Source organism: Triturus cristatus, chromosome 7, assembly GCF_964204655.1.
Source record: "Triturus cristatus chromosome 7, aTriCri1.1, whole genome shotgun sequence".
Lineage (NCBI taxonomy): Eukaryota > Metazoa > Chordata > Amphibia > Caudata > Salamandridae > Triturus > Triturus cristatus.
The window spans coordinates 1126620727-1126635734 of record NC_140590.1 but is presented as its reverse complement, the minus strand read 5'-3'; the positions used below and the strand labels follow the sequence as shown (position 1 = coordinate 1126635734).

Genomic DNA, 15008 nt, shown 5'->3' with positions numbered 1-15008 from the left:
AAATTGCTTTTTGATCTAGGAATGTACTGACTTATTCCTAAACTGTCTTGCAGAAGGATCAAGCACAGATGTTTGCCTATTTATTCCAAGGGTCTGTCTGCCTCTACAATGCAGTCCGGGTAAGAGTCTCTGCATCTTACTTTAACACCAAATCCAATACGCGGGGGTGAGGGTGGCTGAAGGTGCTCTGTTGCAATGAGAGGGGGATGGGAAGGTAATGCGTTGATGCACCTGTGCTCTGGTTTTACACCAGGGTAGCTCATTTACAAACGACCAGGCTGGTGTCCCTCCTATATCCATCACATGAAGGCCCCTGCAACTTCCTTCCTCACACAGAGCCACTTGGCACACAGTACATCACCGAAAACCTACCCACCTCAACACTTTACAGGCAAATACTGAAGTAACTATCTGATCTTTGTTTCTTTCAGAATGGGCCTGTGAACAAGAAAGCAGAATCCTATAAATTTATTGTAGAAAACAGCATCAGATTTGTGGTAATGATAACAATTTTAATGTCATGATATTTTGTGTGTGATATTTGACTCTGAGACTCAACTAGTGTATGTTGTGTATCTGAGTAGAAGAAGCAGCCACTACTGTTTGTCGAGGAGAGGACACACGGGGGTGGCAGGTACTGCGCAAGGGGTTTTTCAACGATGCCAGTGATGCATGTCGACAGTCAGGCACAGGGCAGGTCTAGCGTTAGGGGGAAGGAGCTTGAACTCATTGTGTCCTTAAATCCACACATTGTTGCTATATCTTCCACATAATATAAAACCCAGATGAGATTTACAGGGACGTAAACCTGCTTGTCTGAGCCAAGTCAGAAAAGAATGTCTTACAGGAAGGGTATTACCAAGTCACGCATCCGGTTGAGTGCACCTTTTACTGCACATGTGTTCCTGAAAAAGTGATGTATCACTGACAGCTGGGTTATCAGTGTGGATGATGTCTTCAAGAATATATATTTACTACAAACCAAGTTCTCTTTACCCTCAGGAAACTACTGCAGCCAGCTGTGGACTCTCTACCCAACAGCTGTTCCTTAATCAGGTAAGAGTTTTCTTGCTCTAGGGCTACCCTATTTTAAACCACTGTGATAGGTCAATTGATTCAGGCCTCAGTTACTGAATATAGTTGAAGCCTATTGGGTGCAGACTTGAGATCCTGCAGGTATGACTAGACCTATGCAAACTGTTTTACATCAGCAAAATATATGACGTTTTTCAAATTTTACTAGAGCAAACTTTTGCATTATTTTTTCTTTAGGGGACTTTTTCTAATCAGTCCCCTAACTGATATCTTCCATGTCTTTTAAACTCAACATTTGCCCACATAATCAATTTTCGCACAGGGTAGCTTGATGTTAATTTTATGAAACTTTATGCAAGTTCCCATGGCATTTTCAGGAGGTCAATAGATAATGCAATTAAGACCATTACGAACTGGAGGCAGAATTAGAAAGGGTCTGAGCCAAAGTGGAAAAGATCATCCATTGAATGTGGACCATGTGGGTCTGCACATATGTGTTCAGGCATAATCCAGAGATTTGTATACATTGCATCATTTCATGTGCATTTTGTTTGCATGGTGTTTGATTACCAATCAACACAGGTGATTTAGTTAAACCCATTATTGAAGTGTAAATAAATGACATGGAAAGGCCCCTGTTCATAACAACTTTGAATTTTATTACCTAATTCTAATAATTCAACCACAGATGATGCCAAACAATACTTAATCATAAATTGAACTTTCAGTAAATCGATCACAACAAGTTTGTTAAATATGTCCTGTCCTCAGCTCAACCAACCTTAATATGGCACTGGTTTGAGAGAGACCGAGATAGAGGTAGGGCTAGGGGTAGGGGTATACAGAGAAGAAGGTGAGAGGTTAATACAGAGAAGTAGGTGGAATTGAGAGAAAGTCCACTTTCCGAGGAGCCCCTTGGACGGTGGGGGCCCTGGCAATTGCCCACTTTGCTGATGCCTTAAAACTTCTCTGACCATGGTCAGCCAAGGGCTTTGATTCATTCTATGTGAATTTATCTGACACGTATATATTCTTAAAATTTCGCATCGATCAGGCCTCCGAAATCTATGCTGGACACGTAAGATAAACCTTTGTCTGTCCTGCAAGGAGAGGATGGTAACCACTAATTTCAACGATTTATTGTTTTTGCCTCTCATGGGTTCTATCCCTGTTCTAATAATGCCCTTATATTACAAAAAGCTCACACAATACGAAGATGAGGAAAATTCATGCATCACCACGAAAATTGATGCCTATGACAAATCATAAAGGAGTTGACAGATAATCTTCTGATGGGGAGTATGCCTTTCGAGGGGGACATCATCCCGTGAATAAGGATCATCCCTGGCTTCTTGTGCACATCTTTTTACCACACATAGTTCACACTCATATGCAACAATCACTTAAACTTGAAATTACTACACCAAGAATAAAAAATAAAAATACATTCTCTCTGTCCTTACTTTGTAATCCCTTTGCATTTCTTTACCATCACTATTCCCTCTGTGACATATTCCTTCACTCTTTTTAGGACCTTTTGGTAAAGAGTGCAGTTTCTGTCTTCACCTCACAAGTTTTTCTCATCCCCTCTTGGTGTTCTACTTTTGAGCATCTTTTCCTGCTGTAATTCCAATTGTTCACCTTGTCACTGAGCCTATTACCTTGGCATTGAAGTGTAAAATATGTTTTCCTACTTTTAAACTTTGTTACCGTTGCACATGTCCCTGATTTCTTTCAACATTGTTCTTCTTACTCTCTTTGTTGGTCTCCACAGTCTCCTCTGCATCCATCCTTCACTTTGAATTTCTAGTTGTGCTCATCAGTACTCCTCATCCACAAATGTGGTTTTCCTCTGCATCTTGAAAGCAGCCTTTTGCCTCTTTGCTTTCACCTTTTCCCTTTGTTGCACAAAGTTCTTTTTCCAACTACAGACTTTCCAAAATAGATTGTGTTTCTAAAGTTTCTATCTTTTGTAGTTTTAGGCCGCATTTACTATGGCTTGGTATCGCCGATGCCTCCTGGTTGACTGACCCCTCCTCCTCAACTCCAACAACCTCTGACATTTGTCAAAACACAAGCAAGCTCCTTCTTTTTGGGTTTGGGGTCATACATCCCTGACCATATTTATTTACACATATAAACGAGACAAAAAACACATTTTACTTTATGCACAGTAACAAACATTTGTACAGTTGGTTTACAGGAATCAATGCCTAGCCTTAACAAAGACACTAGTACATTTATTTCTTATCCATAACTACATTTCCGTTCCATTGCATCCTCAAAATTCATTTTTGGGTGAGATCATATCTGGCCCCAGTGTCCTTTCCTTTTAACATCCCGTGTCCAATCAAAGCTGCACCTGGGTGAGTGCCTCCTTATGGGAGGACCTCACACAAGGATCTCCCTTACCAGGATACTCCTGTGCAGGGGGCCCATCTGCCCACTAGGACACCTCTCTTGGACACCTCCTACACACATCATTTGCCTCTCCAAGGGCCTGTGCTAGGTTGCGCCCAGTGTGCCTGCAGGGGTGGATGACAGGTGAGGACAGCATGTCAAAGGCCACCCCCAACCCCCTGTGCCCCTGTAACTTCCTTTGAACTCGCTGCCAGCACTCCTTGGAGGGTCCTGTGATGCTGTTCTTATTTTGGTGTAAAAAGAAAAGGATACCTTATATAGAGCATAAATGTCTAACCAATCCTGACCTCACAAGCCACAGGCCAGTATAGTTTACCTGCTATCTGGCCTCCCCCCAAACAAATTGCATTGGACATGTCCTAGCCATGCCACCAAGTCCTAAAGAATATTTTGTTACCTTCCTCAGGGCCGTGTACCCCATCCTTCGAGAACCAACCGCCCACCCTTGATGCACTCTGGGATATAGATAACCCCCCAGCTGGCTTAACCAACTTACCCATTCTATTGTGCACATGGTTTGGACTGGGAACGATGGCTGACCCCACTCGCACCATCTCAGGAGACTCCTCCTCGTGCCAACCAGGCTTGCAGACAACCAACACAAAGCAAGTCTGCCCTTTCGGTTGGAGAAGAGCCTTTTTTCCTGTGCTGGGAGTGGCAGGGGTGTGGAATGTGTCTAGGAAAGCATAAGCTTGTGGGACTTGCTGGCAAAGGCTGACTTAGCAGTGCTCCCGCTTGCGGTTTCTTCCTGTTGATGCCATCAATAAATGGTCCTAATTGAATTTTCACCTTTCACAGAGACTGGATGAAATGTAAATATTTAAAAAGGGGATATTTGAGACCATTCCCATATTTAAGGTGTGCTCTGTAGTTGGATACCTACGTGCATGAGCCCTTGCTTGTTTGCTTGATACAAACCACTCAGCCACAAAATAGCCTTATCAATTTCTCTTGCCGGACTAACTACATTAGTGAAAACTCGGCCAAATGCATTGGAGCGCTTCACCTGAATTCCAGTTAGACCAAGGCAGACAAAACCAAGTAATGAATGATACTGGTGCAACAACGCAAACAAAGGAACCCCAAAAACCCCCAGTGCCCCCTCACCCCCATAGCCTAGAAGTGCCCACCGGAGCCACCACTGAGTACTGGAATACCGCAATTGCACTTGGGTAGGGCGGGAAATGGCTCTCAAGCCCCTGTGGCTCCCGGAGGCATTTGCTGGACCTTGGCTGCCAAGTTGGATGTGAAGATTCTGAAAAAGGATATTCGAGACCTTTACCATAGTGCTGGCAGTAATCAGCGTTGGCCCGCAGGAACCTAAAACAAAGAAACAGAGAAACAAAGAAACATGCGGGCAATACTCTGGGTTCCAAGCACATGGGGTAGAGAGGTGGCACCCTGTCCAAGGCAGCCAGTGGGAAAAAGAGACCCACTTGCCGCCTCTCAGCACCTTTTATGGGCTAAGCTGACAAAATTGCTGGGACAGGCCCAGAAGTACCCGAACGCTTCCGGTACAGCCCCACCGGTCAGCCAATCCTGCACTGACCTTCCCCAGAAAGGTCATGATGCACCACATCCCTGGTTCGGCCAAGCTCACCACCATATGTATGGCTCCCTGAGTTGGGGGAGCCTTTGTCAATTTGTACATGATGAGTAATTTAGTTTCATCTCCTTGGGTAAGTTTCAGTGAGGGCCTGACTTCCTGTCTACCTGCATCTCATTGCTGAGAAATTTCCCACTTCCGGTGACTCATATCTAAATCAAAGACTGTCTAAATTGTGAGTTAGGGTCATGGCCATATTGCTGGTGCACCACAAGCAAGTGTGGCAGGCCCACCAAATTTAAAATTGTCTGTGTTGATAACTGCGATTTTATACATGCCATCATTTACATTTTTTTAAGACAGATTTACAGATACAGATTTCTCTTCTTCAGACACAATATAACTAATTTTCCTCACATACTTCTATTTTTCTTTCAGTGTGCATGGGACAGTTCTGAACTTTTCTGTCTGAAACTGCAATGGAGTAAAGGGCAGACCCAGCAAAAAATACACTAGTAGGAACAGAACTGGGAGGACACACACTAAATTGAATGGCCCTTTTGAAGTCAACAAAAAAAGAGTTTTTGATTGTAGAGCTGGTGGTGATTGCAAAATTAGGTAATTTGGCTTTCCCTACACTCTGAATGAGGCAGGAAAGAAAGAGATAATGTATTAACTATTAATCAATTTTAAAAGGGTGCCCTAGTTCCACCAACATCTATTTGCGGGCTCTTTGATTATTCTCATCTCACTGGCCTTACATTCAGCCTCATATACCTGACCTCATCTTCTGTTTTGTAGTCCACAAAAGAATGGACCATATATTGGTTATCTCAACCCCCTCCTGCCGCATGTGAATTGGTGAATCAGGATTTAGGTAAATGTGTAGATTCCCAATATTGCAATGTATTCACTGACATAACATGCCTTTGCCATCCATCATTCTGTTCGATTGGTTTATTCTAATGATCAAATTAGAAAATGTAGTTCATGTAATCATGTGATTGATGTGTTATGCATGCTTTATGTTCCTTCATATCGCCTATTACAATTTCTCAAATCTGTAAAACCATCCACTGGTCCAATTATTAGGCAAGTGCCAACTAATCGCCATTGTCTGAACCTGAAGCTCAAAATATGTTTTATTTTGTTACAGAATGACTACAACATTTACATGGAACTAGTGAGGATTGCTCAAGTAAGTTTGCCATCCTGTATGTTACTATCGCTAATCTAGGAATAGTTGCACTGTTGTGGCATGTTTCGAAATTCATTTCATGTAGGGATGAGAGATACTAAAGTAAGAGTTGAGTTATCTTTGCTTGGCATTAGTAATGCCCCTGCATGTGCGAATATGTGACGTTACATCCAACACCTTCTACCCACTGCTGCACACCTTTTGCGTTGCACCAGCATGCGTTGTAATCGCATGCGTTGTAACAGTTGCGGTAAAAAGGCTGTTTCCCCACGCACACACCAAAATTCACCTTAAAAAAAATATCAAATGCTCTTGGATTTTTTTTCAGGAACGCTTTTATTAGGCTTTACCATGAGCACAATGCACATTGTACATAATACAGTATCATTTAATGATTCAGATAATCAATGTGTAATGTCCCATTAGGTCACTCTATCACATATAGCAGAGGAAACATCTGAAGGGGACATTGGTCTATTCTTTAACGTAACCGTGACAAATGATATGGTTAACAGTTTGAACAGGCACAGCACTAACAGTTCCAGAGTCAAGATCTGTGTCTCCTATGCAGAGGGGCCTATGTCTGGCAATTTATATTTAGTTCTGTTATCACCCACAGCAGGCACATGCACAGCGTTCCAGCACCACTTCAGCTACACTCAGAAGGGGGAATGAACCAAGGTGGTGGGGCACTCCATGCCTGGCTTTGGGAGCAAAGAAAGAGTGGGGGAACAGAGTCATGACTCACTGTTGGACACCCTTTCCCTGGTCCCCTCAAAGTGGACCTGTAACTCACACACAAAAATATCCCACTCCTGCATGATTGGGACCCTTCATAGGCCCCTCAGCTCCTCCCTGCACAGCGCTGTGGACTCAGCTTTACTCCATTTTAAGATTGCCAAATACCAGTAGGACATGTTCGGAAGGTGGGCACCTTTCCTGTTCATGGCAGTTGCGTGTTTAGTTATTATTAGGACTAAGTCTATGAATCGGAGTGTTGGGCTTCTCTATCTCGTATGTAAGAAAATCCACAATAATTCCACCTCCAGGGTGCTGAGATCCACTCTACCCGTAACCTCTGCCAAGGCATCTAAGACCGCCCCTTATAATAAATGTGCCTCTGGACAGTTCCAGAGCATATGTGCCATATCTGAATTTCCGGAGTCACATCTGGGGCACACAGACTCGCTTTCACATCTGCGGTGCAGTCTCTCAGAGGTAAAATAGGCCCAGTGTAAGATGTTGAGCTGGATGTATTGGAACTTTGCATTGCTGAAATTGTTACGGGGTTAGATGAGAGCCCTATCTAAATTTTTAGGAGTGCTCTCACAGCCAATGTCTCGTTCCCAGTGTAATTTTGTAGGCTGCATCAAGTCCCAAAAACTAGAGGCCATCGTACATGTGAACCATGTGATCCCTCACATAGACTGCGTGGAAAAATGGATGTGTCTCAGGTTCTTGTAATATGCCAAAGCCGCTGTAATTCAGCCAGTGTTGTGCGGTGCACTAGGTAATCGCGGGGGGGGGGTTCTCATGATGTTTGTGTAGGTGCTGAAAGGGTGCAAGATCTTCCTAGTGAAACAAGGTGCCCAGTGTGACTGCCACTCCCACCTCTCAAAGTTCCACCCTCTCACTTCAGAGCAGATGCCTGAAAAGGTCCTATAGATCTAACTCTGATGTATGGCACATGTGTCGGAGTGAAGCTCAATAGGGTATTGGAATGCAGGGGGAGTTTACCATTCAGCAACAGAAGTTCATGTATTATTTGAGCAGCTCGGCCCAGTGAGGATGAGCCGGCTCAGCCAGATGTTGACCGCCCGCCATTTTGATGGCCACGGCGCCACAAGATAATAATGCTCGAAGTTAGGAGCCCATAGTCACCCCAACACAAAAGGCAGCTGGAGCGACCTCATTGCAACCCGTCTCCACCGTTTGTTTCAGATAAGGCAGCCCAACATACCATGCAGTGTGTGGAATGTGGAGAGTGGTACAGTGACCGGCAGGTTCTGGAAGTAATACAGGAGATGGGGAGCATCACCATCTTAGAGAGGGAAGCTCACCTGCACCATGAGGGATAGCATGCTGCAGAAGGATATCTGTAGCCTCAAGGTGGTAATTGCCCTCGTAAGATTGCCATCACGTAGATCATGGGTTTCATGGTAGATGTGACCGCCAAGGTAGCGGAACGTGGATGGTTCCCAGTGCACCTGGTGGGGTCCTGCCATGTGGGGCTGTGGAGGGCATTACGGTGTCAATGGAGCAAGACAAGTCTTGTCCCAGTTCACTCCCAGACCTGAGGCATTCTTAAGTTGTTCAAGCACTGAGTTGATGCTCCCAAGTCCCTGTTGGATGTCATGTATGTAAAGAAGGACATCATCCATGTATAGGGAGACCGCATGTAGCACAGTCCCTTAATCAAAGGCTATTGAAAGTAAAAGACTCCGCATTAAACTGACATTTTTGAAATGTTTAGATCTGATGACAGCATTTCCAAAAATGCCAGATTCAAGCACTCACTGTGAAGGGAGAGAAGATTGAATAACTTGAGTGTTCATTACAGCAAAATGAAAATAAATACTGCTGGGGATATGCAGGTGATATATTCTCCATAACATGTGTTAGCAGTATCTCAAAAAATCAAACATCAGAACGCTTGAAACATATTAGGTTTGGTACTGAGGTTTAAGCATATCACAAACAAATACTACCTCAAGACAGAAAGGTGATGCATGTTGGTCGATATTACCTGTACTACCAAACTGCTAAATAGTGAGCAATATGTGTTTTATCATTTACAGCTTTTCGAAATGACTGATGCGTCGTCCTGTTATTAGACAAATGCCAATGTATTTACTTTGCTGAAATGGCAGCATTTCAATGGAAATTTTATTGATTATTCATTATGGAGTTGCTTGTTGTTTGATACCTTCCCTAAGGACAGAGTGCCATTCACTAATTGCAAAAGGTTGCAAATCCAACATGTTGGATTTGCAACCTTTTTTCTTTATATAGTAAAGACATTGTAGTAATCAGGTCCATTCAGTAGTGATGATTTAAATAGGTTTATTGGAAGATGGTACAGGATCACAAGAAGATTAGATTAAGATCAAATAAAGACCAAGTCTAGATCAGATAAAGACCCCACCAGGAGCAGCCAGCAGGCAGCTCAGCCCCAGTCAACTGACATTACTCACTGGAGATTCCCAACATTCTGACTGCATCATCACATGAACATTCCACTGGTGGTAGACTGGCATTGCATCAACATTAGCAGGATATAACAGACATTCACACACATAGGCTTTCTTAAAGATACAATGACAATGCTGGTCTTTTGTGAAAAATATATACTATGCACTATTTCATTATTTATACCTTTTAACTTTATCAGTTAAATTGTCAATTTCATCTTCTGGCTCCTTTTCATAACACTCTTGTTTGAGAGTAAAGCCTACTTCTACTAACTCAGTGTAATCAACAAAATGGCTCTTCTCTCTATATGACATTTTCTATTACAGCAGGGGCTGACACAAACGCAGCAAATAGTTACCAAACATTTCCCCTAACAATAGGCCAGACCTATTGGATTTGCCAATGCTTATTTTCTATTCTCTCTGATCAGTGATTCAGTTCTAACAGCACTAGGTGCCACCACTTGCGACATTTTTAAATACATACATCTGACTTTTCATTTTTATATTTTTTTCATTTGCCTATTGAATAACTTTCAATGTGGTATGACTGCTGTTACTCTTCTAAAGAGAAATCTTTGGCTCATGATCTTGGTGATGTACAAAATGTAATGTTCACTCTCTGTGTAATCAGTATGTTCCTAATTTTGAAAGCCCTACCTTGGTCTTGCATCTTCTCATAACGAGGGTGTAATAAGAAAACAGATGTTTAGCCATGTTTCATCAAAGCAGCATAGGATCATTGTGTTGTGATGTTTTAAAAAAAATGTTTAAGGCTATCTATTCAACTGGTATTAAAATAATGTAATCAATTAACAATCAATAATGTCTCTTTCTCTAAAATTTTCTTAGTCTGGAAATTATGGAGACATTGCATACGTGGAACGTACTTGCGATGGTTTATTTGCTGGTCTAGGAGGAGCACTGGTAGGTTAACTTTCTTACAAAAAAACATGGCGCTTGATAATTTCCTGATTAACTCTACTTATAAAACTTGTTTTTGCATTACATTTACAAACTCTTCAATACACTTAATGCATGATAACCTTTTAGTGTGATATCTGAACTTTACAACAAGATGCAGATCGTAAAGTTTCTCTACCACCTGTCAGCCGGACACCTGCCAACATTGAGTGTATATTTCTCACCATAAAAGTTAGGTTGCTTGCCACCCACCACTCAGCAAACTACTTCACATAGCTTAGGCTTTCATTCAGTCTGCGTAGAAAGGCAAACATTCTTATGCACATCAATAACAATTAGACAGGTATGCCCTCTGATTAGCAAAGCCAGAATATTCATAGTGTACAAATCTCGAGGATAAAACATTGAATCCAAATTATCCAAAGGTGAGTATATATTTTCTGTACCTAACTCCATGCATATGTTCCTTTGTGATAAATACATCTTCCTGGTATGTAGCTGTGAAGTTGGGAATAGTAAATCTATGCGTCTGCTGTGTGTACTAACTTTTGATATTTTGGTCTACGATGTTTGTCCACAGTATTCTTGTATCTCGATATTCTGAGCTTTAATATTTAGTTGTACAACTATTAAATGGGTGTTAGATGAATTCACCAAAAGGAAACAGTAAATCCAACACACATTAAGATGGAGGAGTAACCTACGGAACCTACTTGCCAATAGGAGGCATATTCCAGTGCAAACCACTTGTAAATATTGCAGTACTACTTAGAGAAACCTTGAAACATTGGGATACGTTGCTGAATCACTAGACTATAGGGGGGGTGGCCTATCAAAGCCATCTTCATCAGAGCTCTTGAAAGCAGAGCCCACTTGCTGGAAGATGGATCCCTCGTTGCCATTGGAATTTTGTCATACAACTGGTAGTTGAACAAAGAGGAATATAGCCAGTACTTTGATCAGGTCCATGATGTCTTCTTCATCTTGTTTCAAACTCTGAAAGGTTTCAGAACATGTTGCAAACATCATTAGAGTTATACAGGTCTAGATACACATGCCAACAGAGTTTAATGTTAACATGAAATATATGTCAATATAAAAATACATGTATTTAGAACATGGTATGTAGAGAATACCTATTATAAATGTAATACAGATCCACTTTGCAGTCCAGGTCTGACAGAGACATATATTTATTGTGTTGTTGGAGAAAATGGCAGGCGACACTGCTGGAAGTGCCTTGGTTACCTGGATTTGAGTGCACATGGCAGTTTGCTCCCATATTGTGTTACACGTTGTGAAAAATTCCAAAACAAATTTCATCAGACAAAATCTGGCAAATGCTGAGTGGAGAAAAAGAGCAACACTCTAAATTATACAATGCAAGATGTGAGAACATGCCACATATTAAACTTTTATCTCACATTTCAAGCTGCACATTGTGGTTTGGGAGGTAATACTGCAAAGAGGATAAACTGAGCTCTGTGGTATTCATATTTCCTCAGACAGTGGTATCTCTCGTGATTACGGAGGCTCTGCAAATGTGAGTCTAGAAATTAGGATTAGCAAACAGATGTGAGCACAGAATCTCATAAGTGTTTTAAGAGGGCCATAATCATTGATACCAAACCAAGAAATGACTGCTAAGTGACTCTAATGAATTATCAGTGTGTCTAAGAACGTGACTAACAACATAATCACAGATCTGTTCATTGTGGCGAAGTAGCCTGTATATGAGAGATCTGACAACAATGACTGCATTTCATGCTTTTAAACGTGTTGCAGACAGTGCAAGTCCTCGTTCTTAGAAGGTACATAGGCTCAGATTTACAAAGATGTCACGAATGCAGTGCAGCAACCAAAGTTGCTGGCTGTGTTGCGAGAGAGGAGGAGAGCAGAAAACCACCATATCTTCTAAAATATCCTGCTCTCCCCTAGCACTGGTGCACATTTAAGTTCCCTAGCGCCACATACACACACCCTTGCACCTTATTACAAAGTTTTCTGCATCATGTCTAGCACAGGTTTTGTACTGGAAGAGTACCCTTCTATTGCAAAATACTGTTCCTAGACAAACTTTAAAACTTTTCCTAACTTTGGATGTGTCTGCAGCACATATGCAAAGTTGGAAAAGTTTAGAGAAATATAAATGTTTCTTCTTTTTACACTTGCCTCAAAGATTCATTTTTTTTTGGTGCAAAACTTTGGCTACTATTGTTAGGAGATGAGGTTTTGCATGAATAACTGTGGGTGGTTGCATGGAAACAACCTTGTACTATCCATGGATTATCCCCCTTGCCGCAAATCAATGGATATTAGTTTCAGCCAACTTTCCAGCACAAAACACATTTTGTGTAACTTTTGTGAGAAAATCTGCCCCATAGATGTAACAGGCAATTGTGGGATTTGGAGCCAGTTTACCAATCTGAATGTTCAAATATATGTTGTTTGTGTGGCCTGGTCTACTTCTACTAGAAGGTGTCTGTGGCTTATTTTCTTCTGTCCTCTTACAGGGTGGAGTTTTGCATGGCCTTGGACTTGCTGCTGGTGAAATTGGCCTATGTTTGACCGGAATATTGGTAAAAGCTCTTTCTTTAATACATACATTCCTGTCTGTTCAATGCCTACTAATTTAAACATCGAAAGATAGAAAGGCAAACATTTTCTAGTGGATTCTGGCAGAAGTGAGAACTAAGTGCCAAGAGGTGATTTTCATATGACTCCTATGTACCTCCACTTCTCATCATCTGAGATACTCTTCACACTACAAAATGTAGAGTGCTCAAACCCAATCACACCAAAGCTTCACTATCAGTCATTCGTCTGATCATAACATATTTTTTCAAATTCCAAGTAAATATGCATAAGATTCACCCCTGTCCACTGCAACAGTCCAACCTAGATTATGAAACGAGTAGATGAACTTCAGCAAGCAATGCAGCATTTTTTCTTACCATAACTATATAGTAACTTATTTGTTTGCTGCAAATCTATTTCTGGGAATTTAATTTTTTTAATGTATTTTCAGAGCATGTATCTATAGCACAGAATGGATTCACTCTGGTTAACAATATTATAATCACTGAATGGATTGGCACAAGACCAAATGAACCAGGCTGTAGTATGCCAGTATATCGTCTGCATAAATATGTTGTCCTAAATAAGTTTGAAAAAATAATGTCTGATTAAGAGTAGCTTTTCTATTATTAAGTTTAATGGGGTGATATTTATGTTAACAATATTTTGGAAAATATATTTATGTCAGATGGCACCAGGTACGGTTTTGGTAGGTACGAAGCAAAAAAAGATGCTACATAATTCAAAATTCAAACATGAGATTTTACCAAATATCAAGCTCATTGAGTACTAAAAAATGTCCAATGCCACTCAGAAGGACTGGTACACTAGAAACCTTCTGTTAGGGAGATTGTATCTTGCTAGGGCTTAATTGTTGTCCTTAAATTATTTATACAAAACCTATTTAAACCTATGAAATCCTTTGATTCGGATCCTCAACAAAGAAATGCTGCTGCTGGAAGTACGAAAAGAGTCCGGTGGAATCCAAACGTGGATTCTAGATGGGAAGAGCCTGAAAGCAGAGGGGACAGAGTCCGGGTCACTTTGGAGTGACCAGGGGCTCGGTAGACAAATGCCCACCGATGTCGGGTGCTTCAGGTGTGTTGACTGTGATCTTGACTCTTCAGTTGCGAGGACCCGGAGCCGTCTAGGATGACCAGGAGAAGGAGGCCAGCTGTCGCACGAAGGATGTCGAGTACTGAGGGGTCAGTGTCCGGTGGGAGCACCAACAAGCCTTGGCAGCGGCAAAGAACGTAGAAGGTCCAATTCGGTGTCGAATTGGGGGGTCGGTGTCCGGCGGGAGCACCAACAATCCTTGGCAAAAGCCACCCATGCAGGAAGGTTAAACAGGTTACGGTGCAGACCAGCAAAGTCCAGGGGACTCACCAAACAATGGGGAGTCAGGGCATGTCTGGAGCAACCAGGAAAGCCCATGAAAAATCAAGATGACCTTAAGAAGGACCCATAGGCCTAATGACCAGAAGTCGCGAGGGGACCACGAACAAGAATGCAAAGTACCAACCCACGGAGCACTTGGTGCGAGGAGGCCAGAGTCCTTAGGTGCAAATACTGCTCAGGGTGAGGACTACAAGGAGTCCAATGCACAAGCTCAGGAATTGCCAACAAGCATATGCAACTGCAAATGGACGCGGTGCACAGGGGTTTGGGTAATGCAGTCCCTACGAGAGATGTTGGCCTCAAACTTGATGAGAGGGCAGATCGACCTCATGGACCTTTGGAAACCTATCTCCTGTGTTGCTGAAATCTTCCACAGGAGCTCATGAGCAGCAGACCAGTCAGTTGGGGTTCGGTGCCTGCGAATGCAGGGGAGTGACTCCTTCACTCCAAGGGAGATTCTTCAGTTGTCTTAAGTGCACCACAGGTCCTGCACGGAGCCTGGATGTAGCAAACGCACAAACTAAGCTTCGGACGGAAAGGGTGACAAAGTTGAGCCCAGTCGGGGTCCAGCGATGTCCAAGGTGTCCAGACTGTTGAATGTCAGTGGTTTCTTCTTGTAGAAACTTGTCCACGTAAAATCTAAAATCTTACAGCCAGGTAAGCCCTTTTGTACCCAGGGGAGAGGGTTGGACAGATACAGGGGACCCTCCTAAGGGAG

The 15008-nt window shown here is 42.3% G+C and overlaps 1 protein-coding gene across 2 annotated transcripts in view; it reads left to right on the top strand.

Annotated features, from left to right (window-relative positions):
• The window catches only part of LOC146811211 (uncharacterized), a 74008-nt gene that overhangs the window by 19861 nt on the left and 39139 nt on the right, over nucleotides 1-15008 (top strand). For both annotated transcript variants that reach the window (XM_085618240.1, XM_085618241.1), the window contains exons 4-9: nucleotides 54-119; nucleotides 432-497; nucleotides 1003-1056; nucleotides 6159-6200; nucleotides 10244-10318; nucleotides 12829-12894. In XM_085618240.1, the coding sequence (XP_085474366.1) occupies nucleotides 54-119; nucleotides 432-497; nucleotides 1003-1056; nucleotides 6159-6200; nucleotides 10244-10318; nucleotides 12829-12894 (369 nt within the window). The remainder of the gene's footprint in view (nucleotides 1-53; nucleotides 120-431; nucleotides 498-1002; nucleotides 1057-6158; nucleotides 6201-10243; nucleotides 10319-12828; nucleotides 12895-15008) is intronic.